The 25,388-nt window shown below is 54.5% G+C and overlaps 11 protein-coding genes across 14 annotated transcripts; 7 read left to right on the forward strand and 4 right to left on the reverse strand.

Moving 5' to 3' along the window:
• Positions 1-11: 11 nt before the first annotated feature.
• On the forward strand, positions 12-2,023 carry H310_06887 (hypothetical protein). The gene is made up of 6 exons (XM_008872102.1): positions 12-156; positions 200-393; positions 440-664; positions 709-820; positions 861-1,000; positions 1,046-2,023. The coding sequence occupies exons 1-6, from the start codon at positions 18-20 to the stop codon at positions 1,427-1,429; spliced, it is 1,194 nt and encodes a 397-aa protein (XP_008870324.1). The 5' UTR covers positions 12-17; the 3' UTR covers positions 1,430-2,023.
• On the reverse strand, positions 1,601-3,897 carry H310_06888 (hypothetical protein; the record flags this gene model as incomplete). The annotated part of the gene is made up of 7 exons (XM_008872103.1): positions 1,601-1,611; positions 1,671-1,713; positions 1,763-1,957; positions 2,008-2,285; positions 2,350-2,525; positions 2,575-3,362; positions 3,412-3,897. 7 exons carry the CDS (start codon positions 3,895-3,897, stop codon positions 1,601-1,603), a joined length of 1,977 nt encoding a protein of 658 aa, XP_008870325.1.
• Positions 3,898-5,482: 1,585 nt separating this feature from the next.
• On the reverse strand, positions 5,483-5,885 carry H310_06889 (hypothetical protein; the record flags this gene model as incomplete). The annotated part of the gene is made up of 2 exons (XM_008872104.1): positions 5,483-5,684; positions 5,809-5,885. The coding sequence occupies 2 exons, from the start codon at positions 5,883-5,885 to the stop codon at positions 5,483-5,485; spliced, it is 279 nt and encodes a 92-aa protein (XP_008870326.1).
• Positions 5,886-6,520: 635 nt separating this feature from the next.
• On the forward strand, positions 6,521-7,336 carry H310_06890 (hypothetical protein). Its single transcript, XM_008872105.1, has one exon. The coding sequence runs from the start codon at positions 6,732-6,734 to the stop codon at positions 7,212-7,214; it is 483 nt and encodes a 160-aa protein (XP_008870327.1). The 5' UTR covers positions 6,521-6,731; the 3' UTR covers positions 7,215-7,336.
• Positions 7,337-7,752: 416 nt separating this feature from the next.
• H310_06891 (hypothetical protein) lies at positions 7,753-9,919 on the forward strand. The gene has a single exon (XM_008872106.1). It carries the CDS (start codon positions 7,815-7,817, stop codon positions 9,612-9,614), a length of 1,800 nt encoding a protein of 599 aa, XP_008870328.1. The 5' UTR covers positions 7,753-7,814; the 3' UTR covers positions 9,615-9,919.
• Positions 9,920-10,923: 1,004 nt separating this feature from the next.
• H310_06892 (hypothetical protein) lies at positions 10,924-12,764 on the forward strand. The gene has a single exon (XM_008872107.1). It carries the CDS (start codon positions 10,971-10,973, stop codon positions 12,603-12,605), a length of 1,635 nt encoding a protein of 544 aa, XP_008870329.1. The 5' UTR covers positions 10,924-10,970; the 3' UTR covers positions 12,606-12,764.
• A 512-nt stretch (positions 12,765-13,276) lies between these two features.
• H310_06893 (hypothetical protein) lies at positions 13,277-14,647 on the forward strand. Its single transcript, XM_008872108.1, has one exon. The coding sequence runs from the start codon at positions 13,303-13,305 to the stop codon at positions 14,398-14,400; it is 1,098 nt and encodes a 365-aa protein (XP_008870330.1). The 5' UTR covers positions 13,277-13,302; the 3' UTR covers positions 14,401-14,647.
• A 58-nt stretch (positions 14,648-14,705) lies between these two features.
• Positions 14,706-15,716, reverse strand: H310_06894 (hypothetical protein). Its single transcript, XM_008872109.1, has one exon. It carries the CDS (start codon positions 15,683-15,685, stop codon positions 14,750-14,752), a length of 936 nt encoding a protein of 311 aa, XP_008870331.1. The 5' UTR covers positions 15,686-15,716; the 3' UTR covers positions 14,706-14,749.
• Positions 15,717-15,929: 213 nt separating this feature from the next.
• Positions 15,930-18,651, forward strand: H310_06895 (hypothetical protein). Of its 4 annotated transcripts, none has more exons than XM_008872110.1 (13): positions 15,930-16,005; positions 16,064-16,198; positions 16,248-16,284; positions 16,331-16,465; positions 16,521-16,605; positions 16,653-16,697; positions 16,742-16,776; positions 16,824-16,915; positions 16,959-17,118; positions 17,162-17,249; positions 17,296-17,653; positions 17,697-17,902; positions 17,957-18,651. In XM_008872110.1, the coding sequence occupies exons 1-13, from the start codon at positions 15,940-15,942 to the stop codon at positions 18,177-18,179; spliced, it is 1,665 nt and encodes a 554-aa protein (XP_008870332.1). In that variant the 5' UTR covers positions 15,930-15,939; the 3' UTR covers positions 18,180-18,651. The 4 variants fall into 4 exon arrangements, with proteins under 4 accessions (XP_008870332.1, XP_008870333.1, XP_008870334.1 ...); XM_008872111.1 differs by having other exon boundaries at positions 16,248-16,270; XM_008872112.1 differs by having other exon boundaries at positions 17,296-17,902.
• On the reverse strand, positions 18,051-19,413 carry H310_06896 (hypothetical protein). Its single transcript, XM_008872114.1, has 5 exons — positions 19,207-19,413; positions 19,028-19,163; positions 18,683-18,975; positions 18,273-18,632; positions 18,051-18,219 (listed from the first exon to the last, which is right to left on the reverse strand). The coding sequence occupies exons 1-5, from the start codon at positions 19,399-19,401 to the stop codon at positions 18,199-18,201; spliced, it is 1,005 nt and encodes a 334-aa protein (XP_008870336.1). The 5' UTR covers positions 19,402-19,413; the 3' UTR covers positions 18,051-18,198.
• A 613-nt stretch (positions 19,414-20,026) lies between these two features.
• Positions 20,027-25,345, forward strand: H310_06897 (hypothetical protein; the record flags this gene model as incomplete). The annotated part of the gene is made up of 29 exons (XM_008872115.1): positions 20,027-20,104; positions 20,156-20,347; positions 20,394-20,628; positions 20,677-20,744; positions 20,786-20,860; positions 20,903-20,983; positions 21,032-21,192; positions 21,244-21,449; positions 21,498-21,686; positions 21,737-21,892; positions 21,941-22,080; positions 22,126-22,258; positions 22,309-22,397; positions 22,443-22,561; positions 22,626-22,755; positions 22,800-22,915; positions 22,960-23,043; positions 23,090-23,219; positions 23,269-23,452; positions 23,501-23,592; positions 23,643-23,751; positions 23,796-23,965; positions 24,013-24,137; positions 24,183-24,265; positions 24,315-24,477; positions 24,531-24,873; positions 24,918-25,052; positions 25,098-25,234; positions 25,296-25,345. 29 exons carry the CDS (start codon positions 20,027-20,029, stop codon positions 25,342-25,344), a joined length of 3,972 nt encoding a protein of 1,323 aa, XP_008870337.1. The 3' UTR covers position 25,345.
• Between the last annotated feature and the right edge of the window lie 43 nt (positions 25,346-25,388).

Below are 25,388 nucleotides of genomic sequence, written 5' to 3' on the forward strand. Positions count from 1 at the left end.
TGCAGTTTCATAAAAAAATGTCCCGGACGTCGTTCGACGATGCGGTGGCCACCATGGCATACGACGAAATCGTCCAGAGCATGCGTCGCCACTGGGACGACAGGCACGTCATTGTGGAAGGTTTGATGGCGCTTCAGCAATGTATCGATCGAAAGGGTACATTGTATGGATCGCGAGGCATCTGAACGTGTATACGCAGGCGGGGATGACGATGCCAAAAAGTTGGGTGTGGCTGGAGCATGCGAAGTTGTTCTCGACGCCATGGCGTCCACCATGCAAAGCGAAGAAGTGCAGCTCTACGGCAGCCAGGCTTTTCGCTTCTTGGCACGGGCGCCGCGGAATATTTTGCGCTTGGAAACGAAACGAGGGCTCGATCAACTCATGCAGACCTTGGTTCGGTCCGTTCGCGCCATGGCCTGCCATGATGCATCCATCGTAGATTCACTACATGGCAGTTCCTCGTGTCGTTCGAGAGGTCCTGTGGGCGCTGGCCACTCTCGTCGCGGCCAGCCAACCCTCTGGTCTGCGCTTCCTGGAGACTTTGGACGGCGCCCAACTCGTCCTCAAGACGCTCCAACGACACCAGGGCAACTTGGATATTCAGCACCATGGATGTCAGTGTGTTCTGTCGATAGCCATACGATTTCGATCGCGATTTCGAGAGGTTTCAACACAGGAATCGATCCTCCTGACTGATGCTAAGACTAGGACGCGGTCGTGGGCCTTGGCAGCCACATGATCGGGTTGCTCGTGCGGGGCAACGTGCCCCAGTCCCTCGTCGTGATCTGCCTCAAGTTTATCACTGCCGTCACCGATAAAGGTGCAACCTCCCAACGACGCCAACACTTCCTTTTGCGTAGAGTCGGCCGCACATTTGTTTGCCGACGCTGCCTGGTTTCGTTGCGTGTTCATCGCGCACGTAGACGATGACGTTGTCGTCGATGAAGTCGTGTTTCTGTACATGTCGCTGTGCCACGTGTCGCCGGCGCATGCGGTTGAGGTGCGTGCATGTCGGACGGAGATGTCATCGTGACATGCCATGCAGTTGTCCGCGGGCGGCGGTCTGGAATGCGTCCACGAAGCGATCGTGACATATCACGGCCAACGAAAGGAATGCACGGTGTACCAGTTGCTGCGCCTGGTGCATCACGTGTTGGCGCTGTCCGCCACCCACGACGCCCTCGTGCCCACGGTGCTCGAGTGCCAATCGAGTTTCATGGCGCATGCCAAGATCCAGATCGAAATATGCTGCATCGTGCGGCTGGCGTTGCCGTCGGCGCCGACACACCTGTGGACGACACAACTGAATATGTTGGACACCGTGGCGCGATGCCATCCGACCGACTCGATCTTGCAACGAGAGTGCAAGTACGCGAGAGCCGCATTGTTGCTGGCCATCCAAACGGATGGCGGACACCGGTTCGATTAAAGAGCAAAACTATGGATGTCGTCCAAGTGATTCAAATCCTTGACGTCCACCCGTGTGTTGGACGCTGTGAAGATCTGGATGTCGCTAAGCCGGACATCGTCCGGCACAGTAGCCGGGGTCATGCATCCGACGGGTTCGGTCGATGTGGACGATGCCACGGCCTTCACCACGTCATTCCGCAGCTGGCCATCGTCCGAGCTCTTCCGCCACGAGGGGTGTGCCGGCGATGTCGTCCCTTTACTGTTGTTGTCCCGGCACTCGTCGCTGGAGGATGGAGTCGATACCTGTTGGCCACCCATTCGTTCAAAATCCATCGATTCGTGTGGTAGGTACCAAGAGGCTGTCCATCTTGGCTTGTAGCGCGGCAATGTCGTTCGGGTTGAGATTGTCCAGGGATTCTTTCGAGAAGAATGAACCGACGCTCTCGCGAGTCTTGGATCGACGCGCCAGGACCTCCACCTGCGACGCGCGCAGATCGTCGTGCAGTGAAACGCGGCCTTCAGACGACCGCCGCACGTTCGAACCCCTCTGAATCACATCTCCACGTCAGCATCAACTCATGAAAGGTATGCACACACCACGATCGATACGCCCTGTGCCGTTAACAAGTCTTGCAATTGCTTGATCTGTTCCTTGAGTTCTTTGCGGCGTTCGAGGGCGACCTTGACCGCCGCAGCATTGCCCCGACTCGACTCCCGCACGATGTCGCTGACCGCGCCGTGCATATCCCGTCGCAGAGTCTCCAAGCGGCGAACGGGGTCGTGAGCCATGCCTGCATTGTCGGCGGCAGACTCGTCGACGTCGCGAAGCACGCTGCGGTCAAACACGGCTGTGTGACGTGGCAGCGTGCCGTCCACTAAAGAGCACACAATTGCCACGACAGAGTCCGCGACGCTCGAGAATGTGGTAGAATGTCGTACGAAGATGGACATCTGCTGTGGCGGAGGTGGCAGCGGGGGGCTGTTGTTTGCGGGGCTGGCTGGTTGAATGGTCTTGGACTACGAGTTCGAGTCGATGTAGATCGGTGTCGCTGCCAGCAAGGGGCTCCATGGGATGTTGCGGTGGTGTGAAGTCCGCAATGTCTCCATCTTCGTCCCTACGGCCATCACGTGAATGATCACGCCCGATGATTTCGCCAAATGAACCCGAGGATGGGGATGCTTGTGTCAAAGCTCCCGTGGGAGTGGCTGTGCGCGTCCGTGTGTCGAGTCGCCGCGGCGACTGGGGTCGGCGACGCAGAGATCCCTGGGGCTGCAAAGCGTTGGTGGACTTGGGACCGCAGGTGAATCTGCGGTGTCGACGATGTGGCAGGAGACCCGATCGTTGTGGACGGAGGCTGGATGAACTTGATCGTGGGGCCATCGGGATTCCATTTAACGATACAAGCGATACAAAAGACTGACGTGGGGGTGACGGCCGACTCGGTGTACTCAACCGTGCACGCATTGCACAGCACGGCGCTGCACATCATGCACTGGCGCCGGTTCTTCGGTGTCAGCGGTCGAAACTGGAACTTGAATGGGGCATCGCACGACTCGCATTGCCGCCTGGCCTTGGTCGACGCGAGCGGTGTCTGGGCACCGCCACGGCGCAGACGAGGAGCTCCAACGCGCCGCAACTTTTCGCAGAGGAGAAATTTGTTCAGTTCGCCCATCCAGTGCAGCCACGACGATACGGTCGCTCGGTGGAGTTTGTTCGCGCCACGCACGTCGCCGCCCTTGAAATCGACCTTGAAGACAGACACAACGTCAATGATTCCTGGCGTCGACGAGTTTTCGAGCAGGACAAAGCCCGAGCGGTAGATCCCGCCACGAACGAAGCGGTATGCCGAGTGGATCGACGTCTCAAAGGATGGTGGGGCGCCTGGATAGTCGAGCGAGTGCAGCGCTATCACAACACCTCGAGTTTCAATGTCTTGGAAGCGTTCGCGGGACTACATGACGCGTGAGCGAAGGAGGTGCAAATGGAAAAGGGCAGCATACATGCAGCACAACGAAGTCACGGTGGACCATCCCGTCCACGCATTGAACTGCCATCCACTTGATGGACGTCTCGCCATCAACGCGAAGCAGTGTCTGGCTCCCAAGCAAGTCATCCACGAACGTTGTAGGGCCTCGTCGCTCGGGGTCGGGCACAATCTGTGGAATGACGAGGGCGTCTGCGACTTCAGCCAGCGTCCCATAGATGCTTGCGACGCCACATACGTTGATCAAATCGTCCCCGCTGCTCTTGTCCCTGATCTGGTACAGCTCCATGTTGTTGTCCGCGTCAAGACGATCCCATGTGGGCTTGGTTGATGGCAACGAGTACGCGAGCCGCCTCAAGAATCGCCGCGACTGCTCTGCGATGGCTTGGAGCTGTACGCGCTCTTCGCGTGATGGAAATGAGGATGTATTGGACGGCAGGCGGGGAAGCTTGATGGGGTCGCCAATACGTCGAGCGCCATCGCCGCCGCGTGCGAGGGTCATTCGCTCCAAATGGTCACGGCAGGGGAACATCCAGGGCGATGTCAAACATTCAGTTTGAACGGGAAATCCTTCGATTGTACAAGATCAATACGTACATGAAGTGGAAATGGAATATACATTGTACGTTGGTACGTCCTATCATGAACAACTATTCTGAGTCCTTATACCGCAACAGTAGCAACATCTCACCACTTTCTGCATGGTAGAACAATCTGATTTACCTTGAAATGTGTATGGAACGAATATGGCGAGCTCTATGGATAATTGTTTTATGAACGGCATAGTTGCCATTGGCTGTGAGTTTATTGGTTTTCGGCGCGCAATCTCAAACAAGCAATGGTCATGTTCATGCACTTGAGGGGGGGTCACTTCGGTCGGTACACTTCAGCGCTCGTTCGCGGACGGCGATGCAATAGTGAAGGCGCCGTTGTTGATGAGGGATACGCCATGCCGCCCTTGGCACACGGAGCTCCCTTTGGTGTGTTACATACACGTTACGTTTGACCGTGTCAACGTGCACACTCGATCGTGCCTTGACACGTTGTCAGTCCGCGCGCTTCGTAAGAAATTCGGTCTGTCCCCGTGAAAGGTTGGTGCGTCGAGTTGATTCGCGTGGAGCTCATGAACAACTGCGTGCGTCGGCCGGCTGCGGGAAAGCAAGGACGCGGCGGTACGTGAATCCGACATGTGACAGGTACTGTAGAGTATGGATGGGCACGAGAGCGACCGAGAAGACGCCTCGTGCGCTTCTTCTGTCTCGTCCGTCCATGCCTTGGCCATGGAGAATGCCTCCACTGTCTGTCGCAACGGCATCGTGTGTGCCGCCTGGGCAATGCTGGCGTGGTGGTTAGATGCCCACGAAACGGGGGAGTTGCAGGAAAAGGGGAGCAAAAATCCCCTCCATGTCACGACGACATTCACAATCGTTCTTCTCGCAACAGAACTAAAGTCCCTCAACCATATCCTTTCGTGAAGGTCTCCGCACTCCGCCTCCTGGACCAACTTGATGCGTAAAAAACGATTTCAGTTTGTTTTTATTGGTGTTTTGTATCGAGTCCGATACGACAATATTCCATCTGACTGCGTTCTGATTGGTTCGTTTACAACTTTGCGAAACTTGGAATTTTGGCCCGCAAGCCACAAATGAGGGAGTGCCAGTGGCATGGAGGGTATGGCGCATGTGACGAAGGATCTTTCCATGACTTGGACAACGACACCGAGTTCAAACCATGCCATACTCAGCACTGTAGTAGTCGCAGTCGTCCTTGGTGTAATCGGTGGGCAAACAGCAGCACTTGCTGCTGTTGCCGAATCGTTGGACTCGGTCGACGTGAGCCCGACCGAGTCGGCTTGGTCATGGACGTGTTTACGATCTTGGGGAGCACGACGTCCTTGGCAACGTTGCACATGCCTTTGCCGCTCGCGCCGCATTGACGAGGATGTGGCTAACTTATCCATCGACACCCCACGAGTTGCAGAGCTTGTGCGCCGTCGTCGAGGGCTGAATCCGACCTGGAGCACTGCGCGATCACACCTGAGCAGTAATGCACACGGAGTTGTCCGCTTCGACCAGCACTGACGGAAGCTACGTGTTGAGTGCCGCGTCCAGCACCGCCGCACCCTTCATGCGAAATGTCGCGCCGATGGTGGGCTTCTTCTTGGAGAACGAGTTGCTGTTGCACGTGCCGGTTTGGCTCGTGGTGCCAGACGTGTACGGGGGGTTGCGCTCCAAGCAGATTCCAGTCGTCAATACGTACGGCCACACGTGAAGGTCCAAACTCTTGGAGCTACAAGCTCACGTCGGCGGTCAGCACGGAGCTCTCATCCGCTGATAGCGTGCTCACAGCGGACATGGTAGTGGAGGGGGTTGATTGTAAATCCCATGACCCTGTCTCCCGAATGGCACGATACTTTCGAATCCTGTGACTCGGAATCCAGACCGGCGGTATCATCACATCGAGAGTCTTGACGAAGTACATGGGCAGCATCTCGACGTCAACAAGGGAGTGCCAACGCAACATCTTCGAGATCGACACACGGAATCGACGCCCATGCGGTCGGCGGAGGCCTCCTGCTAGACTTGCTCTCCGGTTGTAAGATGGAATTCCATAATATCAACCCTCCGCAAAGTCGAAGATAGATTTTTTCCCCAGCATCAATGATGCTAGGCATTCAAACACTTCCTCCGTCAGACAAGTCCAAGTAGTAGTATTGCGCAAGAGCTCTCGCCCCTCGGACATGAAGCATCGATCTGCTGGTAGAATTAGTCCATCTTGGTGATAACAAACCTCCGTCGCACGAACCGTCGCGCCAAACATCTAACGTTAGCACCTCTTTTCGCCGATCCAGTTACTTTTGATGTAGAAACCTGTGTAAAGGCATTACCTGTAAGACCCTTTCGTGTAGTATGGGCTATTGTGGGAACAATTTATAGCTTCACTCTGTCAAAACCAATGAACTGTAATATTATAACAGAGCCAATACATTCAAAATTAGAAGCGATGAGTTGACAATTGCGATTTGAATTGAATTTGTTGTGTGCTGGGGTCATTTTCAAAATAGACTGAATACTGTATTGCAATCATTTACGGGCAGAGGTAGTAAAATGTCCAGTTCAGACAAAACGAGCTGGAGCCGTCATGCCAAACCACCGACCAAAGCAGAATCGACTTCTTGGGAGGCACTCCGCCCTCGGTTCCCCTTGGTACGCTGTCGGAGTGAAACCACATGCTGCCGACGACGGCGGGAGCTCTATAAGATCGTTGCACTGCTTCCTGCACTTGCTTTCTTGAAGGCTCGCAAGGGCAGGTTCGGAAAGGTGCCCAGGAGAACCAATGGACCAAATCGAGGACGGCGCGGCCATAGTACCCCTTCTCCGTCCGCACTCAGCTGCCTTAGAGGGCAACTTCGTCGCTGTACGAACTATCTGTCGATTGCTTCATCCTTTTACAACGTTAGTTCTGTCGAACGAAGGAGTTCGCGCAAGCGAGACCTGTCACGCATCGTGGACGGTGCTGTTTCGCTATAGATCTGTCTGCAGTCCACAAGCGATTGCAAGGGCGTCGAGGAGTTCACTTCGTTCCAGAGTCGTGCCTTCAACGACTCAGCTGCGTGACAGTGTCCACGAGACCTCTGGCAACAAATCGCGTACCGGGTCGCCTGGATGTTTCACGACCTGGCGAGATCGATGTCATCCACCGAAGCGTGAATCATCTCGCAGAATGCCCACCCACTCAACCTGCTCTACCGCGTTGACCCCATTGTGGCCGGTGGATCGGGCGAGTCGAGCCCCATCCGTGGCATGGACCGTGCGATGACAGGTGCGATATTATACTTCTCACCAGTACAATTTCCATCAATCCATTGGTGTGAACAAGGAAAGGGTATTGCTCAGAATTGGTGAGAACTTTACATATGCAAAAATATCCAGTTCTATGGGGCATATGCGATGTGGGTGCGGTCGCGCTAAGGCCAAGCATGGACGATCTGGGCACGCGGAGGGCTCGGCAGGCCCGCACGCACACCCACATCAGGGCGATAGGAAGGCTAACATCACGGATACATCGATCAGTCCTCGCCGGGTACTCCCTCTCAGAGTTTCCATAGTATTTCTCTCTAGGCTTGGTCGTGCTTGCTCGGGAAGAAAGTGCCAACTTTTCGAGGCAGTCGTCAAATCGAACTCATTTTTGGCAGTATTTTATATTCGACCTGACTTTTCCATACATCAGAGTGATATTTAATTAAATGTCGGTCGCCGCTTCGCGTGATTTTTTATAGTGCCATTTGTTTTTAAATACATTAAATTTGATTGACTATCAGTAACCTGGTCGACAGGATTTTATTGCGCGAGCCAGGTCGCGACATTGCGTTCAGAACATGCCGGGGCAATTCTCATTCCAGAACCCACCACCTCCGGTATGAAGCCCTTCCTGAGTGCCGCGCTCGCCGCCGCCTTCATCGCGGCAGTCGACGGCCTAAAGCTCACAGGAGTCTTGTACCAAAGGTACGAGAACGATGAGTTACCGTTGGTGTTTTCGTCGTCGACGAACAACAACCTCCCTATTTCGTACGCGCCTGGTGCGACTGCCGCACCAACCCCAGCTCCATCGACTTCTGCGGCCGCACCAGCCACTACCTCGGTTTCTTCGTCTACCAACGCGCCCTCCAGCACCGGTGCATCTTCTTCTACATCGACTCCTGCGTCCACGTCTGCTCCTGTGTCCACGTCAGCTTCTGCGTCCACGTCAGCACCTGCACCCACGTCACCGTCCAGCAATGGAATTCAAAGTGATGTCGCGACCAAGAAGCAGCCGGTCGATCTGTTTGCGATTCTGCGTCAACAAGCCAAGGAAGCGCAAGATCAAAACGCCAACACTGGTACGGACAACTCGCTTCGCAACCTCGACGCATTCGACACGATCGTCGTGATCGACGATGACGCGCGACCGTCAACGGGTGGCGGCCGCCGTCTCGCGGAAAGCGACGCCGCCGCGGTGAGCCTCCTTATGTGTAACGCCAAGGCGAACAGCATTGTGTCATACAAGTCGGCCAAGTCCCAAACCACGACCACCACCACAACTGAGAGCGGCTCCAAGATCCCCGACGCCGAAGGCAAGTGCTACGACTACACAGTCAAGGTTGAAACCGTGTCGGTCACGGCGGGGTGCAACGAGCAGAACGTTGGCCCCAACGGCTGCGACAACATCTATTACCCTGGCTGTGGTGGGTTGAGTGTCGACCCCAAGACGAAGCAGGTATTCGTGGCCCGCACCGGTGGTCGCACCATTGGCCAGATCAACTACGTCGGCCAAGAGGGCGGCGAATGCAATGGCCGTGTCCTCGACTGGCTCATTCGGTACCGCGGTCGCAAGTTCAACGGTCCGACCGACATCACGTTCACCCAGAACGGCAACCTGTACTTCACCGATAGTCCGTTCGCCCTCGCGTCGTCAGCAGAAGAACTGCTTTCGACCAACTTGACCGTGCTCGACTCGAAGCGCGAACTACCGTTCAACGGCATCTTCCTTCGAACGAGCTCGACGACCGAGATTCTCGATGCGAACTTGACCCGTCCTCGCGGCATTGCGTTCTCGCCGGAAGAAGATGTGCTGTACGCCAACAACGCCGACGCCCTCGCTCCGTACGTAAAGGCGTACAAACTGCTCCCCAATGGTACCATCGAGTGCGCGCGGCGCTTCTTCGATTTCTCCAACAACACGTACAACGTCGACGGGACCTCGACGATCGCGAATGTTACATGTCTTCGCAAATTCCCTTCCTCGATCAAGGTGGACGCCGAAGGGTTTGTGTACGTGGCGATGTGCAACAACATTTACGTCTTCGACGCCGCGGGTGTGCTGCTTGGTCGTTTGGAGGCGGATGCAGAAGTCCACACCCTCACTTTTGGCAAGGGCATCATCTACGTGTCGTCGCAGAACAGCGTGTTCGCCCTTCGCGTGGATCCGGAGTTCGACAACTCGCAAGCGACCGTCCCAAACACCCAGAATTCGTGTGCTGCCCCCGCCACATCGCTGTCGTCCAGCCAATCCAAGTCGGCGTCCAGCATGCCGTACGTCGGCGGTGCCCTTGCAGTCGCCGCTGTCGCAGCTCTCGCAATCTTCGCCACCAAGAAGACGTTGAAGGATTCGTCTTTACATGGGTTTTCCACCATGGTCGTCACCCCGCCTTCCTCGACCGTCAAGAGCCATTGTTTCTAAACACGATTGTCTCTTTCTGGACCATGCTTTGTCGCGTTGCCCCAGCCACCCGTGTCGAACACACGCCACGACGTAGCATCGACAGTCCCTTCGCATGCGAGGAAACCAAAAGTTACGTTTGATTCACAACGAATGGGGCTCACAACGTGATGCGCGCGCCTTCCATGAACTCGGCCGAGTCACCAAAGCCGCCCTCAAGTGGACAGCACAGGCGACGGTGTCCGCGGAGGACTCCAAGAGTACGCCGCGCTTGGGAAAACGTGTCCCTGACTACGAATGTGATTTGCTACGGCGGGCATTGGAGGTGTACCGCGTGGCATTGGATGGTGGAAGGCGTCGGATGGAAAAAATATTGAAGAGAAAATTTCAAACTGAAAAGCACCATAATTTGGCCTGTTTATTGTTGTTGATACTGACCATGTGTCGCCCCAGACCATCGCCAAGATCGGACAATCCGCATTTGGTCCGACAAAGGTCACGATGTAAAGTAGATGTCCTTCAAAAACATGCACCTGTACTTGCCACAATGTCCCCACTACATTTCGATGCATGGAAGCTCTGCGTGCACTGAACCTCGAATTTTGGGGAGGTCATTGCGAAAGCATCGGGGATTTCCACTGAAGAGCCATGCCTCTCCCTTGAGCTATGGAGCGGTTCTTTGACGACGTAATGTTCTGCCAAGTGACCGATCGTGCCTTTATGGCAGAGGAAATTTTTGACGTCCACCGCGTACCAAAACGCCATTAAAGTGGAAACGACATGAAAAGTTGAAATTTTCGCCCCAAATGGAATATTTAGGGGAATTCCCAGACATTTTCAGACTCCCATGCCTCGGCACTCGAACGTGCCGCTGGCACCCCCGCAGCGTCGAAGGCGCCTTCGTGACTTTTCGCCCTCCAAAGCGCTGTAAAGGCGAGATGTGGGTGCTCCAGGTCGCACCAACCGCCGCCGGCCTCCACGTTACTGCCTCATATGTTTCATTCCGAACGCGTTCGAGGGGGAGTTGGCACGGTCGAACCGAGGACGATCGCCGGCAACGGTCCAGAGCGGCGCGCTCGAATCGCCAGATCCCGTTGCCACGATCTAGTATCTACTAGTAGTACCCATGAGGAACGACCTTTCTCGTACCAGAGAGTCCAGTGCGTCAAAATATATGCAAACAGATTATACGAAAAACAAGACTCTTATGCAACCATACACACTTTGGTCTTATTTTCATGTTGTTGAATTCTAGAAATTGTAAATTCATATACGTACCTTCACGACAACGTTTAAAACGTGCCTCTTCAGCACATTTTGGTCAAGTGGACCAGCCAGTGTCGAATTTGCTGCGTCATCGGGAAGAGCCTCCCCGCCATGTCGTCGATCTCGCAGTGCCTCGCGCGCCACTGGACGTCAAACCCGCCCGTGAAAACCCCCGAGCAAATTGACGCCGAGCAGTACTTGATCTGCGTGCCGTGGTTCGGCAACCGGTACTTCACGGCCAAGCTGATCCCGTTCAACCGATGGTTCCTCTTCGTCGCGTCTTTTCTTTGCCAGTTCTGCTGCGGGTCGCTCTATTCGTGGTCGATCTACAACACTCCAATCGACACGTACATTTACAAGAACGCGTCCGCCGGGAATGCTGTGTACACGTTCTACATTGCATGTGGTCTCCTCGGCACAACCGCGGCGCTCCTTGGCCCGTGGCTCGAACGCAACGGTCCCCGTGCTGGCATGTTTCTCGGGACGTCATGCTTTCTCATCGGGTACATCATCGCGGCCATCTCGCTCACCAATGAATCCATGGTTGGCGTGTACCTTGGGTACGGTCTCGTAACTGGGTTCGGTCTCGGCATCAACTACATCTCGCCCGTGTCGGCGTTGCAAAAGTGGTTCCCTGACATGCGCGGGACCGCCGCAGGGTTCGCCGTCGGCGGTTTTGGCGCCGGCTCCATCGTGTGGGGCAAGGTCTACTTACCTGCCATCAAGGCGTTCGGCCTTCCTGGGTCGTTCATCTTTTTGGGTGTGGTTATGTCCGCCGTCATGTTCTTCTGCGCGCTGTGCATGCGCACGCCGCCACCGGGATTTAGCGTTGGCGGGATTAACATCCACGGCGTGATCCATGTTGAAGGGGAAGAGGCTCACTCCGCGGAGGCCGAGACAGGCAAGGCCGATATTCAATCGCCGGTCGTGGCCAAGGACGTCGATGGCAGCGACGCTGTCCAGTACGAAGTTGTCATCGAAGCCACAGCGAACGTGCATGAGGCCCACGTCAAGCACCAAGACGGGTACAAGAACGTCAAGAACATGAGCATGATTGACTGCCTTCTCTCGGCCGACTTCTTCTTCATGTACTTGATGCTGTTCGGGAACATCGTGTTCGGCCTCGTCGTCCTGTCGCGGCTGTCACCCATGGCCACGGGCGTGTTCAAGCAATCGCCGGACGAAGGCGCGACCGTCGTCTCGATCAACGGCGCGTTCAATTGCTGCGGCCGCCTCTTCGTTCCGATGGTGTCCGACTTTCTCGTTCGCTTCTTCCACCTGAACCCGCCGTTTGCGCGCAAGTGCATCTTCTTCACGACCTTGACGACTCAAGTCGTGATCCTTCTCACGCTGCCCACGATCATGCGCAACCAAAGCTACGACTGGTTCCGTTTCGAGATTTGGCTCCTCACGTTGTGCTACGGCGGTGGCTTCGGGACCATCCCGGCCTTCTTGACCGACATGTTTGGTGCCTATAACATTGGCGCCCTCCACGGATTCATCCTGACGGCGTGGTCGATTGCCGGCGTCGGCGGCGGCCTCGGCTTCACCTTCAACTTTAACCACTTGGTCAACGTCGACAAGGTCCCGCTCGTCGAAGCGTACATCCAAAACATAAACTGGATCGTTATCACGACCATCGTTGGTGTCGTCGCCCTTTTCGGCGTGCGCACCAACCCGATCGACCGCTTCGCCCCGGGCTATCAATACAGCATATGCGGCAAGCCCATCATTCGCCTCCGGTAAAGAACACCGCCAACTTAGCAGTGCTGCACTCGTCGGGCCATGTTCTCCGTTCAAGAGTGGCTACAGTCAGCGACTGTCGACCATTATTTTCATGAATACTAGCTTATCTTTGACGCGTCGACAAGTTGGACAGGCATCGGGAATTCTAGACGAAACGAGCGGTTCCGGTTGTCAGATAGATCCAACGATCCTTGGAGGGGCCATTTGTGGCGAAGTGGTTGATTGAGATCGCAGACTCCGAGAGACATCGACGGTTGATGACTTAGCTGACAGCCACAGCGCTGGAACAACACATCCACCGGGCACGGCCACGACAATCTCTAACGGGGCGTTGGACGGGCTGGCTGGTGCTTTGTTAAGATGCACAAGCGAGTTGTCATGCGCATGAAATGGAGAGCACGCACGCAGGTGGACGCACATGGCCATCGCGCGGCCAAAACTGCATTCAGTCCATGGTGGTAGCTCCACCTACTTCCAAGCCTTCGTAAGGACTGAGCGCGAAGGTAACAGCTGCCCCCACGTTCGTTGTGCGAACGCTGCGTCAGAATGTTCGCGGGATGGCGCCAGGCCTGCACATCGAACAAGCGGCGGCCGCCTCGCCGTCACCAGGATGCGCAGGAGTGGGCTTTCTCCTTCATTGGTGCGTTGCGCACACATTCCTGATTATCACCATTCCCACACCGTGAATATAAAGCCGATGGCGGGAAGGTTGGCAAGCACATCGGATGTTTGGACGCCGATAGACATCAGCGCGTTCGTCCGCGAGGGCTCCAGCGATGAAGAGCTCGATCAAGTCGCGCGGGAAGTTTCGCATGCGTTTGAAACGAAAGGGTTCCTTCTGATATCGGACCACGGCGTGGATGCTGGCATCGTGGCGGCTGTCGAGACGGCAGCGTTGGCATTCTTTGCATTGCCGGACGACGTGAAGAAAGAATGCTTTCTCAACCGAGCACCAGTGCCGCGGGGGTACTCTGCATGTGGGAAGGAGAACTTTGCCATCTTGAGTTTGAAAAACCAACGGAAACCCAACGACTTGGTAGAGAAGTTCCGCATGGGACCACTTCAAGTCGACGCGACCGACGACTACTTCACCGCGTCGAAAGACGCTCAAATGATGTTTTACCCCAACAAGTGGCCATCTCCCGATGACATGCTCCTGCAAGACGCCATGGAGCGATACTACCTCGCCATGGACACACTCAGCGCGGTGCTGCTTCGCATCTTTGCACGTTGCCTCGACCTTCCCCAAAACTTTTTCGCCGCCAAAATGACCCGCCACACAAGCATCTTTAGCGTCAACTACTACCCCGCGATGGATCAAGTGCGTCAGCAGATTCAGCCGGGCCAACTCCGCCTCGCCCAGCACACCGACGTCGACCTGTTTACAATTGTTCGACCAGACATGGCCGACGCGTTCGGGTGCCTCCAGATCGAAGTCGCCAGCGACACCGGCTCGACATGGCTTTCCGTTCCCGCAGTGCCCGACACGTTCATTGTCAACCTCGGCGACTGCTTGAAATACTGGACGAATGACCGGTGGATGTCGACCAGCCATCGCGTCGTGAACCCGCCGGTGGATTCTCCGACCACGAGCCGCATCTCGATGGCGTATTTTGTCGGAGCCAACTACGACGCTACGCTCGACTGCTTGCCGACCTGTTGTGTGGACGGATGCCGCCACCACGGTGACTCGCTCAAGACGTACGTCGAGTGGCGCAAGGGCCGCGTGCGCCAGGCGATGGAGCAGCTCAAGTCGACACCCGTCTCCACCAAGAAACCCCACATGGCACGATAATGTACAGCTCTTCCGTCGCCGTGGACGTACCGCTTGTGGCCCATCCTTTGGACTCCTGGTTCGCCATGAGCTGACTTGTTGGGAGTCTATGCTGAGAGCGTTTTCGGCGGGGTGCAGCAAGCGCTGGATCGCCAGGGTTGTTCCTGCAGAGCACAAAGTCACTCCATAGCTGTTCCTCCTCCGCCAAAGACTTCAGTCACTTTAGCTCTAACGTGGCAGCAAATGGAAAATATTCGTAGGAACAGCCAGGACGGGGCCAGGTCCATGGGGTAGCCGCGACGTGATGGCGCGACGAAAGAGATCGCTGATGCGACTGCAGAGACCGACGGTGACCATGTTCATGTTGGTCTTATACTGCATGTGGCGGCCACCGGAGTGTGACGAGGATGGGCTGGTGCAAACTCGGGATGTACTGACGATCGAGGGCAAACGCAGCATGCTTTGCTGTCACGTCATTGTCAAAATCGGTTTCCACAGTAACGTGAAAAAAGTCTTTTGCGAGCGCAACAAAGCGATCGAGTGAACCACCGCGCGACGGCTGAAGGAGGTATATGGCGGTGTCACTGCAAGGCTTGGTGACGTGGCGCAGGGTATGCACCAAGTCCAAATGAAACGACTCGAAGAAGAGGCAGTCGCTGGCGATCACAACATCGAATTGACGTGCCGGATCGACAACTGGCGGCATCGTTCGACTCCACGTTAAGAGCTCCGCCGTCGCAATGTGTGGTCGGAGGTTGCCGTGGGCCACGTTGACGTCGAGATTGACGTGGAGGTTGTCCACACACGATGTGTTGCCATCGGTCAGTACAATGGACGATAAGGTCGATGCAGGTAATTGAGAGCCCAATGCTAGCCCTGCGATACCGCACATGCCTGCGCCGAGCTCGAGGAAGCGAAGCGGCGGTCCATGATACTGTTCAAACTTGGCGAGAAGGATGCGCCACAGCAGGTCTTCACATGGCCACGTGCGGATGTTGCCTGTGTTGTCAACATCTTGGATGGCTAGTTCATGGATCGAAATGTTGCCGTCTGGCTTGCGGGTGTGCAACGAGAGGTGGTATGGAGGTTGAGGCAACGGGTACCTTCGCCATTCGTAGTCACTTCGACGTGGAGCGAGGTCGGGTAGCACCAGCGATTCAACGGGGTGGAAAGCGAACATGGACATTGCCGACGGAAGTTGAGATGCAGACGACGAAGAGTCATCGACGTGCTTTCGAATGGCAGCGCGGAGACGCGCCCATCGCGCTTTTGCCGGCGGTGGGTCGGCCGACATGTCCTGGTTCATCGGACGAGATATCCAAAAACGGTGAAATTCCAGACACACTTTTGCCAAAAACCATTGAAAATTTTTAGCATTGGGTTAAATACATTGTTGCGCTATACTGTATAGGTTAAAAGATACACTCCGAGGAACAAATTGTTAGCACAGAAAAACGTGATGAGTTGAAGTGGATTGAATAGTTAAACGCATTTTTCCCGTATATGTCGTACCCCGGGGCACGATGTTGATCAATTTTACAATTTTAGATCGCGCGCCAAATGAGCAACATGAAGACCGGCGCATCATTACCTGCCCTTGCAAGGACGACGAATTCTCCACCAGCGGTACGCGCGTGCATGCGCGCATCAAGTTAGGTAATCTCTTTTCATTTGTCATGTGTAGGGAGTGGCAGCGCACGGCAGAGCTATCGATGACGACGACGATTTCACCATTGCCGTGACAAACCAGACTCGCCATGATCGATCGAAATGGACTCAGCTGTACAAGAAAAGCATCAACGACACATTTGTGCATGAGGTATGGGTTGATTCTTCTGGTGATCAAGGATTTTCATGCGTTCAAGAAGAATATCGGGCCATTACTGCAGAGGTTCGAAACGATCGGTACATGACACAAGAGATTGGCATACGATGAGATATGCCCCTTCAGATCCATTTCGTCGATCGAGGAAGCGCTTCACCGTCGGCGAGAATCTCCTACCGAAGTTGCAAAAGGAGAATCGGTTGCGTCGCGATGCCGTGCTCGCCTTGTCTCGGCCCCGCACTCACGGGCTGGAATTGTCCTGTGCGTGCCCCTTGGTTCCACACGTGACAGTGTTGCTCACTCGTTCAAATCTCAGTCATTAAAGAAGAAGGCGTCAGCGCAACCAAACTTGCCATTGCAAGGATTCCATTTGACAGAGACAAGTGGTCGCACAACGCCAGGTATGGCCATCGTTCGCTCGATATCGTTTCACCTATCCTTTGCGCAGATGCGAATACTGCTGCAAAGATGGCGGGGACTTGGCTTGCTCGTTGTACGTGCTGTGCTAACTTGCGTCCAACCTCACGGCGAGTGTAGATGCAATGTGCTTGCCCACACGACTTGTTACCTCAGTATACAGTTGTCGATTCCTCCTACAGGTCGTCATGTGCATGGTTAGCTGCGTGGAAAGAGATCAAGCAGCGGTATCCCACGAGTTTCAATAACGACTCCAAGTGGATATGCATCGCGTGCGAAGAGGACCTTCAAATGGTACGACGATGTCACATGGAGCCGCACTCAGGCACATGTGAAGGAGTATGACCAAGCCATCGCAGCCAAGCGGCACAGCGCCCTCAAGAGGAAAGAAACGTCCTGTGCCCTACTCATCTCAGGATACACCCGCATGGTGAAGGAAGCGAGACTGTTTACTCGAAAGCGCGAATGCGCCATTCGCATCCAAGCTCGCATTCGAGGTGGTGCACGGATTACCGTCACATGCATGACGAACGTGACTAGGGAAACTCGCCCGCAATGCATTTAACGAGATGCAGCGACTGCGAATTCGGCCGTACGTTGTGGAGCTGGTGCGGTTGCACGGGCTGGGGTTTGTTCACGGATCTCCCCCTTTGTCCTGTTTGACCCGTCGATAGCGGCAGCTGTGACGGCGACGCCACCGGGAGCGTGTGCCAGGACGATGATGGCGAAACACGTCTGCAGAACGGGTTTTTGTGCAACCCGTATATCGTGTTTCACATTGTCGAAGACCATGACGACGAAGCGCAGCGGTTTTGCTTTGAAAGCGAGATTCAGCGCGGATCGGACGATGTCACGTGGAACGAAGAGATTTTTGTGCCTGGCGTGAATGGCAACGTCACCATGTGCTTCACCGTGCTGAGCAAGAACGGCCCGAACAACTTTTTCTTGGGCCAAGGAGCGGTGCGACTGAACGGCACGGAAATTTGGCGCTACGGGGCCAACTTGGAGCTAAAGCTCAAATCCGAACTGGAGGTCGCGCATGTCCACGGCGTTGTGTTGACCCTGTTGGGCGTAGATAATTCCGCGCATTGGACACCACCAGCTCATGCGCATCCAAGACATCGGGTCGGTCGACAAAGAGCTCACGTTATCGATTCGAATTCGCCACTTTAGCGAGATCGGGTCGTACTGCGGATACATGCAATCGATCAACACGGTCGACAGTGTGAAAGGCAACAGTCGGTGGTGCGTCTTGGCCGACGGCACGTTCCGCATCTACCGGTGCGACTATTGCACAACGCATTGCCGTTGCTTGTGATCTCAACACCACTGTAGCCACTATGGGCTGACTTTGGCATTTGAAACCCTCAAGATGATGCACGCGAGCGAAGTTCAGCTCTTGCAAGGCTACAACCATCATCACAAGACTCTGACGAAGAAGCCCACGATCGTTTTCATTCAACACGAGCAGCGCACGTATCTCTTGACGGCCGAATGCAACAAAACGAACACCGTGTGGGTCAAGAAGCTCCAGATGGCGATGAAGCACAAGTACTAGGTGGAAGGTTGGGCGTTGGCTAGCTGTACTCCACGGCCATCTACAAAATCCAGTGGACATGCAGCACCACCCATTTCAACCGTTGCGAGATACCATTTTTTGGTGCAGTGCCGACTGGCGGCATGCCTCCGCGACGATCGTAGCATTTCGAGCGGCCTTCCACGTGACTTTTGGGACCTCGTTCGCGAGTACAACCTGAGCAAAATGACTGATCTCGATCTCGTATGCGTCGCGGAAGCGCTGGGGAAACGAGTGCAAGAAGGGATCTTCGTGGACTCCCGCTGCCGAGGAATGGCGCAGCGCAGTCTTGTGCAAGTTCTGTACCTCGAGCATGCCTTGTCGCCCAAACACTTCGATGCGCTGGTCGTAGCCGTAGCTGGCGTGGCGCGCCAGATCCATGGTGCAGACGACGCCCGATGGAAACTGCAGCCACACCGATGCTTTATCCATGACCTAAACACGTAAGAGACCACTTCGATAGAACTCGAGAAGGGGAGAAGTACATTGACTGCACGAAGGGCGGGATCGAGGCTGGTGCCAAAGGCCAGCACCAGCGTCGGGTACTCCTTCAGCACGTCGCAAACAAAGTCGATGTCGTGGACGGCAAGGTCGTGAAATGGGTCACCGCCAGACTTGAGGAACTCGATGGGTGGGCAAGGATGATCCCGGAATACTGTTTGAATCGACTGAACAGCGCCTATCGAGTTTGAAGTGATGGCGTCTCGAAGGGCTACATAGTGCGGGTCGAAGCGGCGCTGGAAGGAACAGAAGAGAGGCACGGATGTATCTTTGCAAACTAACACAGAGTGATTGAATCAAAGCAGGAGGTGCCATGACACGATGAGCACCTTGATATGCAGTATCGAGGTCGGCCAGGGTGCCTGCCACAGGTTTCTCGACAGCAATTGCTTTCCCGGCTTTGGCTGCCTGACGGATGAGGTCCAGATGCGTGAATGTTGGAGTAGAGATCCACACGGCAGACACCTATGCGTCATGGTGATGTCTGTGGCTTGAACTGTGAAAGCACCTTCGAATCCCTGAGTGCTTCCTCCAGTGTCTTGACTCCAGTTGCATTGAATTGCGCGGCCAATGTCTGTGCTTGCTCTAGGTTCTCGTCAATCACGTACGACACTTTCATCTTCGGGCTCGATTGGAGTCCTGCCAGGCGGATCTGCCCCATCCGTCCCGCGCCGACGACCGCGACGATCACAACCCCTGCCATGTTGAAATCTTTGACGTGGATCTAAATCATCCGGACGAAAAGCTGCTGGCAACAAAAAATGGGAGAAAATTCGTCATCTTTTCGGGCAACAATTAATTGCCTCGTTGGACAACGAGACACTGCAAAAATGGCAAGAAATATATGGTTGCAGCACCTCTCGGCGTCAACATCACCACAGCAATACGCTGGACGACGTCACTATGCATAGAACCTGGGAGCGTTAAAGTGCAGTCGTCACGACAGTGCGTGCGCTCAAGACCTTACGTATTGAAAGACCAAGGTCCCGCGATGAGGCAGCTCACAGCATGCCACCATGTCTGCAGCAGGTCGACAAGCTCGAGAAAATCATGCACGTGGCAATCCGATTGAGCTAACCAGCGAGAGAGAGCATCTAGGATGGAGGTGGTCAATGCCACTACATTCGCCCTCGTGGATTAAACTGCATCCGGCGCGAAGTTTTTTCGTGCCCGCGCGTTGACTGCGCTACGAACGACCTGAAGCCCCATGGAGTTTGCGAGGGAGGATTGGAAGCCCACGTATACTAATGTTTGATTGGATAAAAAACCCATTTATGCACCAATTATTCGCGACCATGCATCGATTGCTTGACCGGCAAAGTTCAAAAATGTCGACGGCACCGCCACGTAAAGCGCGCGGCCATCGGCAAAAAGGCGCTGGAACTGTCGCCGTGTCGCAAGGCGAGGTAGGCCGTGATGTAGACGTTTACAAGACACCTCATCTGTATGGCTTGCAGCAAGTTCGCCAAGGTGTCCTCTGCAAAGAATGGCAACGAACACCTGTACAACTGCTCCACGAGTACTGTCGCAACGTGAAGCGTCAACCCCCGCGATACCATGATGTGCACACGGACTCAGATCATGTATTCCGCGTGCGCTGTGTCTTGCCAGACGCCAAGACGAAAGACAAGGACCTGATCTTCTGTCCTGTACGACTTTCGTTTCGCCGCTCCGTCTTACCTTCCACCCCCTCAGGCTCAATCTGTTGATACAACACTTGACGACGCAAAGCACTGCGCAGCTCTCCTCGCGCTACTCTATCTTGAACCAACTCGGCCGCACGAACGAAAGCTTCCGGATCCTTATCGGGACATGTGGCTCGTTCTCCAAGACGAACAAAAACAGCCAGCCACGAAGCCTGCCAAAAGGACGAACGCATTATCTGTTGCGCCTGCTCCTGCGCCAACTGCAGACGAAGCGGATTCCGCTCGTACGTTGCATCATCTGATGTGACCAAGGTGGCTGACTCGTGAGTCAGAGGGCAAAGTGGTCGTGCTGACATCCGATCGAGCATTCGCATCCAAAGCAGAGTACTCCCAGTCCAAGGTCTTGACAGCAACTCCTTCAAGAGAATGATGTCAATGTAGTTGAGTGAGCGAGAAGAGCGCAATCGACGCCAGCGCGCTCGGGAGAATCGCGAACGCGCTAACATCCCCGTCCAGGTCCACCGGAGTCCATCGAACTATTTCCTGAAGAATGTGCAGGTCTTTATGAGCCAAAAAGCCCGCGAACTGGTCGAAAGCGTGCTGGATGATGTCGATAAGTCCCTCGAGCGTGTTGGCCATGTATCAATTGCAATCCCTGGGATCATTTCGCTTACATTAGCGGTGTAGGACAACCCTGAACGCCTCGCTGAGATCCAGGCGACGTTAACATCGATGGCATTCAAGCCCATGCACATTCAAGCGGTATTGGATCAATGTCCTGACTTGACGGATGACACGGCTGTACTGGACTGGCTGTGTCTACATGTCCCCGAGAATGAGCTACCAAAGTACAAATTAAGGGCTGGACTGAGGTCGCTGATATTTTGATGTTTATTTAGAGGATTCAACCCGAACGGTACGCAGCTCGAAGTCGTTGGTTACGGTGTCGTGTCCAAGGCAGCCAAGGCGTTGGAGGAGTCGGCCGGCTTTGATAGTGCCTTGCACAGCTCAATATTTGACACATTGGGATCGAGTGGCTACAGTCGCAACGATTGCTTGAAAGCTCTGGACGTCGTGAATGCAAATCACCCTGGTGCCTCCATCGGTAGGAGTCGAAGCAATTGCATGTTTTTAACTCTGATCCATGACATAGATATTGTCGAGCACGAAATGAAGCTGGAGCTGAGCCGTCAACTGCGCCGGGCTGTGTCCATTCCACTGAATGAAACTATCGAAAACCGACCAGCCGACGAACTGGACGAGGCCCTCGACGAGGAGCTCATGGTGATGGAATCCATTTACGATGACAAGTGTACCATGACCGTCTTGTCGCCAACAAAGAGTACACGAACGATTCGATGTGACGATCGTCCCAAACGAGCACGTTTCTAGCCCGCATGATTACGATTCAACTCATGGACGACAAGATCGAGCTTGTGTTTTACCTGCCGCCTGGGTCGCAGTATCCCTACGAGCTGCCTCATTTGTTCCTGCGTCGACTTGACTTGGACGATGTCGACGTGTTGGCGATCACGGGCCACCTCCTTGGTACTCTCTAGAGTTCCTATGTAGTTGGAGGGACTCAACGCACTCTAGACATGGCGTCTAAGCTGTGCGGAGGACCCACGATGTACGAACTGTCGTCGGCTGTGCAGGGTTTGGTACTCAAACCTCGCATGACGAAGCCTATCGAGTTGTTCCGCGAAGATGGCATTGCATCGACGGGCAGATCAGCAGTCGGTCGACACTCTCTCAAGTCTTCATTATAACCACGCACCTAGAAATCCACGGCAAAATCCTCAACGAAGAAAGCCAAGTCAAAGCCTCGAAAGGTCAACCGCAAAAACAATTCAACGGACGCCACGGCTATCCATGCGCTCTTGTACGAAAAATTCCAGCAAAAGCTACAGAACGGTACAGTTCCAATGAGTCTAGCATGCCTGACCAGCGTGAGTGGTATGCAGACAAGTACAAGACGATGCTGGCAGCGCGCTCCAAGTTGCCAGCGTTTCAAGAACGTGACACGATAGTTTCGTTGCTGCAATCGAATCAAGTAAATCAATCGTTTCGACACGCTATACGAGCTCATGGCGTGCAGGTGGTGCTCATCAGCGGGGCAACTGGTTGTGGCAAAACCACCCAAGTGCCACAGTTTCTGCTGGACCACTTCATTCCAAAGCAAGAGATCTGCAACATCATTTGCACGCAGCCTAGACGGTAATTTTCCATGCAGTGTCGCGTTTCCACGTTGGCCCGTGGATGATCACGCTTGGAATGATAGCCTAGCTGCGATTGGAGTAGCGACTCGTGTCGCACAGGAGCGATGCGAATCGATTGGCGAGTCCGTGGGGTACGCCATTCGCATGGAGACAAGGCGGAGCCAGGAAACGCGTCTGCTGTTCTGCACGACGGTGCTGCACCCTTCTTGAAGACGACATTGTGAACGACATGACAGGGGCTGTTGCTGCGTCGGTTGCTGGAAGACCCGTTGCTGGAAGGAGTCAGTCACGTCATTGTGGACGAAGTTCACGAACGCAATGTTGACACGGACTTTTTGCTGTCGATTCTAAGGTAAGTTTGTGTTTGGAGCGCGTCGAATTGAACTGTCGGAGTAGAGACGTACTGCGCCAACGGTCCGACCTTCGTTTGCTCCTCATGAGTGCCACCATGAACACGTCCCTGTTTGTCGAGTACTTCGGGTACGCCTCGTTCGCGTTCAGAGCCGTGGCTTCACGTCACAAGTAGAGCCACAACGCCGGTCCTCTCTATTCCTGGCTTTACATATCCCGTGACGTGCCACTACATCAAGCACGTGCTGGACGTGACTGAAACGATGGAAAAACAGTCGGACGATGCCATCAACTATCGGCTTGTCGTACGTCCAGGATCCCATGGGTTCACTTTGAAAACGGATCGAGCTGCAGGCATCTCTCGTGGAATACTTGGTCGGCACGAATGACAATGGCGGCGCGGGCGAAGGCGCGATCCTCATTTTTATGCCGGGTGTGCAAGAGATCAAAATGACCATCCGCGAGCTGCAGCAGTCGAAAGTGGCCTCATCACTCCTGGCCTACCCTTTGCATGGGGCCCTTCCTGGCCACGAGCAATGTACTGTTCGACATATCTCCAACATTCGTTGACTCATCCGGCCACCAGCTCGAGTGTTTGATTCCGCTCCAAAGTTCAAGACCAAGGTCATTGTCAGCACCAACGTGGCGGAAACGTCCATCACGATCGACGATATCGTGGTATGGCCATGCGGTCATTGGAAGAATACTTGGTTCATGTGAAGTGGTAGGTCGTGATTGATGCAGGCAAAGCGAAGGAAATGGCTTATGATGCCATCAATCGCCGCTCCATCTTGGCAGAACAGTGGGTGTCCCAAGCAGCGGCGGATCAACGCAAAGGTAGATCGTCGAAGAGCATGTCGATTCCTCCACAAGGGGCATAGGTCGTGCGGGGCGTGTGCGGCCGGGTGTGTGCTATCGACTCTTTTCCAACAAGCAATTCCAGAAGATGGCGCTCCAGCCGACACCTGAAATCCACCGCGTCAGTCTTGAACCGCTCTGTTTGCAGATCCAGGCGCTGGAGTTAGGCCCTGTCGAAACTTTTCTCGCCAACGTAAGCTGTCCCTTCATCCATCGACATTGTTTCGTATACTATACTAGGCGATTGAGCCGCCGTCGTCGGAAGCAATCGAGTCAGCCATCGAAGGATTGATCGAAATGGGTGCAATGTCCAAAGATGCCGACGAACAAGTACAGCTCACTCCATTGGGCGCCCACTTAGCCCGGTACTTTGGTTGCCCAGTCACACAACATTCCCTAACACATGCTAGATTGCCCATGGATGCTCGAATGGGCAAAGTCGTCGTGTTTGGCTGTATCTTGCGTTGTATCGATCCCATTGTTACGATTGCAGGTAATCCGTTTGCCAACTCGATTCAGTGACGTCACCCAGGTCGTTCTAGCGGCATTGAGCTCCAAGTCGCCGTTTGTGTCTTCGCCAGACGACCGCAGCAAGGGCGATGCGTTGAAGCGCCAGTGGAGCGAGCAAGTCCCGACGTCGGATCAATTTTTGCTTTGGAACGTCGTCAAGGCGTTTTCAAGTCTCAGCAAGAACGTGCGACGAGCGTACGTCCGCGAGATCATAGAGTGGATTTATGTCTAAATGGCTCTGTGTGTAGGTATTGCAAAGACAATTGCTTGTCGTACGAGACCATGATGACCATCCTGGAATTGCGCCAGCAGTACCTAGAGCACTGCCAAGTGCTGGGGTTCTACGACCCAGCCAATGCCGCTCCGTTCAACCAGCATTCGACCAACCCGAAAGTGATTAAAGCGGCACTCACGGCAGGTCTCTACGGCAACGTGCTTCAAGTCGTGTACCCCGAACAAAAGTATTACGAGTCCGCCAACGGCGTGTTGGCCGCGGCCCACGATGCCAAAGCGATTCAATTCTTCATTCGTAAGCTGGACAAGACAAAGGAGCGGGTGTTCCTCCACCCGACCTCCCTCAACTTTACTCGGGTGCAATTTATCTCGTCAAATGTTCGACTGACGAGGTATGGTAGACTCAATTCGAATCGCCGTGGCTCGTGTACAATGAACTCGTCCAAACATCCAAGATCTTTGTTCGGGAATGCACCATGGTCGCGCCGTACGCGTTGCTCCTGTTTGGAGGGCAGTTGACTGTCCAGCACGAAAAGGTCAGTGAATTGAACAAGGCACTTCGAGCCTCATGATATTTCAAGGGTCTTCTTCTCGTCGACAACTGGATTAAGTTTCACGCAGTGGCTCGCATCGGTGTGCTCGTCAAGGCATTGCGCCACCAACTGGACCATCTTTTGGCTGTCAAGGTGACGAATCCGACATTGGATCTCTCGTCCAGGTACAATATTGCAAGACCAAGCGTATTCTGGTGACTCGTTTTAATTGAGTTTGAATCGTAGCCATCTCATCGACGCCATTTGCGACCTCTTGATCACGGAAGGAATGTAATATTGCATGCAGCAGTGTCATTGGAGAGTTGAAGGTGCACATCG

This window comes from Aphanomyces invadans (assembly GCF_000520115.1).
Source record: "Aphanomyces invadans strain NJM9701 unplaced genomic scaffold supercont1.12, whole genome shotgun sequence".
Lineage (NCBI taxonomy): Eukaryota > Oomycota > Saprolegniomycetes > Saprolegniales > Verrucalvaceae > Aphanomyces > Aphanomyces invadans.